The 4,557-nt window shown below is 33.3% G+C and overlaps 1 protein-coding gene across 1 annotated transcript in view; it reads right to left on the reverse strand.

The window, feature by feature from the left end:
• The window catches only part of LOC105624834, a 21,873-nt gene extending 18,123 nt beyond the window's left edge, over positions 1 to 3,750 (reverse strand). The window contains 1 exon segment of the mRNA XM_012206186.1: positions 3,683 to 3,750. Within this exon segment, the coding sequence (XP_012061576.1) occupies positions 3,683 to 3,750 (68 nt within the window).
• Positions 3,751 to 4,557: the final 807 nt, after the last annotated feature.

Here is a 4,557-nt window from a genome sequence, read left to right on the forward strand (position 1 = left end):
TACTATACTACTATACTTACTACGTATACTACGTACTACTATACTACGAGTAGAGAGAGAGAGAGAGAGAGAGAGAGAGAGAGAGAGAGAGAGAGAGCACTGCGTTCACCTGCATTTGCGTAATGCCACGACCGATAAGAACGGGACTCGAAAGCTAACCGGCAGCAATGGATGTCTGACCTAGATTTCTCACCCGCATGGGTGCTAACTCGTCCATCCGGAAATGGCTTATAGTAGCTGGCGTACACCGAGGAATAACGATACGGTAGATAATACGCGAAAGTGCGAGTGAACGCGTTCTCTTTCGCATACGCTTCTTTTTTTCTTTTTCTCAACGTTTGATTTCCTGAGCGCGAAGATTATGGTGTGCCTCGAATATTTCCGGTAGACAGATCTCCTCGGGTATTTTCATCCTGCAGTCTGAGTACTTCTGGTCTGTGACTCTTCCAATGAAAAAGTATTTTTTTATTTTGTAATATCGCAATTTATCAAACGTCATATTAAATTTTTAAAATGTATTAAATTTTTAAGTAATAACACATTAAGCATTGTATTATCGAGTAGATTAATATTATCAAAATTAATATTATCTAACTCACTCTAATATTTGATTTAGTCGAAAGGTGCTCTTATTGGCATAACTCCATATTTGAATAAAGATCATCAGAATTAAATAAGATGAAATATATAATCGAATGATGTTATTTGACATTGAATCGCATTTGAATAAGTAGTTCCACTCGAAAACTTATGCCAATATTCTAAAATTCCTTGGAAGATATAGATTGTTTCCTCTCTTCATTTTTTTAGTCTCCAGAAAAAGAGACCCGACGAATTACTTTCGTTCATCGAATTTTTTCACTCTGATTTTTCCTCAGATTTTTCTTTTCTTCTTATTTTTAACCACCCGGTTGGCCTTTTATCTCCGTCAGAGAGATGTCCCTTATGCATTCGATCGACGTGTCGTGAGTAGCTATACCGAATACATCGGATTAAAAGTGTCGAGGAAACATGTCATGAGACGTTTGAAAAAAAAAGAGAATTCACGGACAGTTTCCAATCAGTTACTATGAAATGTCGCTTTGCTTCATTGACTATTTAGTCTGGATGACTCGTTCGTCGGACGATGTCGTGCTATCACGAGCTTGTATAAGTTTAGTCGATGCTCTGCTAAATTTCCATTATCTGTTTGCGGGCAGTAGTTATCCCGTCGGGTTCCTTATGTTGCACACGATTCAGGCTAAATTCGATCAACCAATTATATTCTTCTACTTGAATTTCCACAACTGAAAAATTCAATCAGAGACGCGACATTTCATAGTCGACCGAACTAACCCGGATATTTACATGATTATAGTGGGACATATTTTTGTAGTTTTTGTAGTTTTAATCCTAAATGCTTAACGACGATCATAGAGACGATTTGATCACAGAGAGCTGCATTTTGAAATATTGATTTTCCAGATTAAAATTATTCTGTTCCTAATGATAATTTAATATCTACACAAAAAACACGCAATATTCATTTAGGAAAATATTTATTTATGCATTTATTCGATTGTTAAAAACGATTTTAATATTCAAAACGTTATAAAAATAAATTTTCCTCAATAATCGAGATGTTTTTTTATTATTTAAAAAAAACAGATTTTGTATTTCCCACGAGTACATTTCTCTTAATATCAGATATCATATTTCAAATAATGTATCAGAAGAAAGTCGGGTGTAGACGTCGCGTTCGACACACGTAAGTAACGAAATGAAATTTTGGACAGACTTGCTGGTGTCCCAAAAAAGTACATCGATAGAAAGGCGGGCTATTAAGAGAAAGCGGCCTCGAAAATTAATCATCGTCGGCATCGTGGTGCCCTATCGCGGAAATCGTGAGTCCAAGCCAGACGATCTATTCCAAACAGGCCAAACTTCAAGCATCTCGTTTCGGAGACCTAAATCGCCAACTGACGAGGATCTTGTTGACAGAGAAAAGAAGAGAACTACCTACTTACGTGCGCTGTAAAATCCGGTATTTACGTGTACTTCGGCATTTACATATGCACATACATATAAGCGTCCGTAACTCTCGTGAAACTGTACAATCTGACAGTCCGAGAAATAGCTAAATGAAGAGACTGATATCTAAGAGAGAGAGAGAGGAGGAAGACAGAGAGGCAGAGAGAGAGAGAGAGAGAGAGAGAAGAAGAAGAAGAAGAAAAAGAAGAAGAATGACATGTAGAATCTAAACGTATGCGAGGAAAAGGATCCTGTTTTCAAGTACGTAAAGATGACGATTTACGTGGAATCCAGATACGAACTAGTTTTTAATTTTAAAAAGCAATTTCCTGATAACCCGAGAGTTGATAAGTAAAGTACATAGCACAGTATCATAATAAATCGGAAATATATTCTTTTTATTTTATTTAACTGGTAATATCATATTACGTTATAAGCTAAACGCATAAATATAGTATATATATATATCGTTAATCCGATTACATGTAATAATTTCATCATAAGATACGAGGATATGAGCAAAGTGACAGAAAAAACAAAAAAGAAAAATATGCAACGAGTTATATAAATGTAGATCGAAATAACACGAAAAGCACGAGAAAGCAATCGTGCGACCTCATTTCTTATCAACGACGCATAATTACTGTTAATTTCCTTTTGCTAATCAGAAAATTGATTACGTAATCACGCCTAGCCAAGTGAAGAAAAAGACTTCCGCAAACATTGCATATTTTGCGGTTTGCGCACTTAATAGTTAAATTCCATCAATAATACGGTATTTTTGTGTGAGAAATTCATTGTTACTCTGCATGCACATTTAACAAAATGTTACATAATTCGAATTAATTTCTTTTATATCTTTTATATCACATAAATTTTGCTGAAGTTTAGTTTAATTTAATTTTGCTGAAGTTTAATTTAAAAATTTAGTTAGACACAGAGAGAACAGTATTCTTAATCCGTTCTTATTTTAAGACTGTCTTAAATAACGTGTTATGATAATCTAATTCAGCCCTCTAATTGGCTCTTAGACTCTTACTGTAACTTCAAATCGTCTCAAATGTAAGAATCAGCTATGAATACCGGCCATAGATCTGAAAATAATTTTGTTGGACTATCAAAATAATTATGTGAGATGCTCAAACTGATTGCCATAATGTCAAAATTTTTTGCAGTATTACTTTCATGCTTGAGATTCTTGCACAATTATTTTGATGGATCGACAAAATTATTTTCATATCTGTATCTAGTTGAATTTTTAAATACTTCGAAAAAATTGTTCTTTCCATGCAACGATTTTACCATTTCTATTAATTTTCTAAACACAATTTAAATACTTTTCAAAACTATAATTAAATATCTATTAATCTAAAAAAAGTGCTTAGAAGTTTCAATAGAAGAGTAAAATCGATTTTGATCAAAACTGATTTAGGCCGGTATTTATAATCGGTATTTATAATTCTTATTTCAAGATTTAAGTAATGTCTTAAGACACCGCTAATGCGGTGCTCTGATTTGTGACACCTCAAGAACTTGAATATAAGAACTGACTATAAATACTGACCTTTATGAGTTGATTTTTAATTTGCTCATACAATAAAAATAATATTTAAAATATTTAAAAAAAAACAGAAATGTCTTACACGATTTTGATGAAAAAAACTCGTCTTACACTGTCCAAGTTTCCTCGTTACTGAAATCAGATATTTAGCGATGCGCGCACAGTCGCTCCTTCTGCATTATTATTTTATCGGGCTATGTGGTGCAACCCTTTGTTCGCTACATATGTGACAGGTGTGTGCTCGTGACGTAACAGCAGTACCGTTATATGCACGGGACATATACGCCAGGTGAAACCCTATAAGAATGTAACGCGACACAGAACACCATGAGACCGCCGTGCGCCAAATTCAGCGTTCCCGTGAAAGTGACTCGAATGAGAAGCCTTCTCGCGATCGAGATATTTATAGCGGTACTAGATTTTTCTGCATACATCATAATTCACGAATCGTTCCTTCGGATCTCTGCGGAGAAGCTGAGAAAGCAATATACGTCCGAAACATCATTCACTTCTTTATTACTATGATTAAATTCGGATAGCATACTAATTGCTGTGATGATAATCTCAGCCTAACAAGTAAATTACAATTTACGTTAAGTTTGCTTGAAAATCTATTATACATTTCATTGCTTGCCTGAGAGAATGGTAAAAAATATAATTATGTTTGAAATAATAAAAGAATTATCTTTTTCGTAATTTAGAAATGTCTGTGTTAGAATTATATATTCCTAATAATTAATTGCAATAATTGAAAAAATTAAATAATTTGCTTAAAGATATCAATTATTTATTTTACTTCTTGCTTTTGAGAACGGTAAAAAATATATTACGTATAAAATTAATATTACATATAAAAGAATGATTTCTTTCGTAATTTAAGAATGTCTGTGTTAGAATTATACTTATAATAATTATGTAGTAACAATGGAATTGGAAAAATTAAATGAATTAAACTTAATCATAACAATTTGTAATAATTTTATCAT

This window comes from Atta cephalotes (genome assembly GCF_000143395.1).
Source record: "Atta cephalotes unplaced genomic scaffold scaffold00090, whole genome shotgun sequence".
NCBI classification, from domain to species: Eukaryota; Metazoa; Arthropoda; class Insecta; order Hymenoptera; family Formicidae; genus Atta; species Atta cephalotes.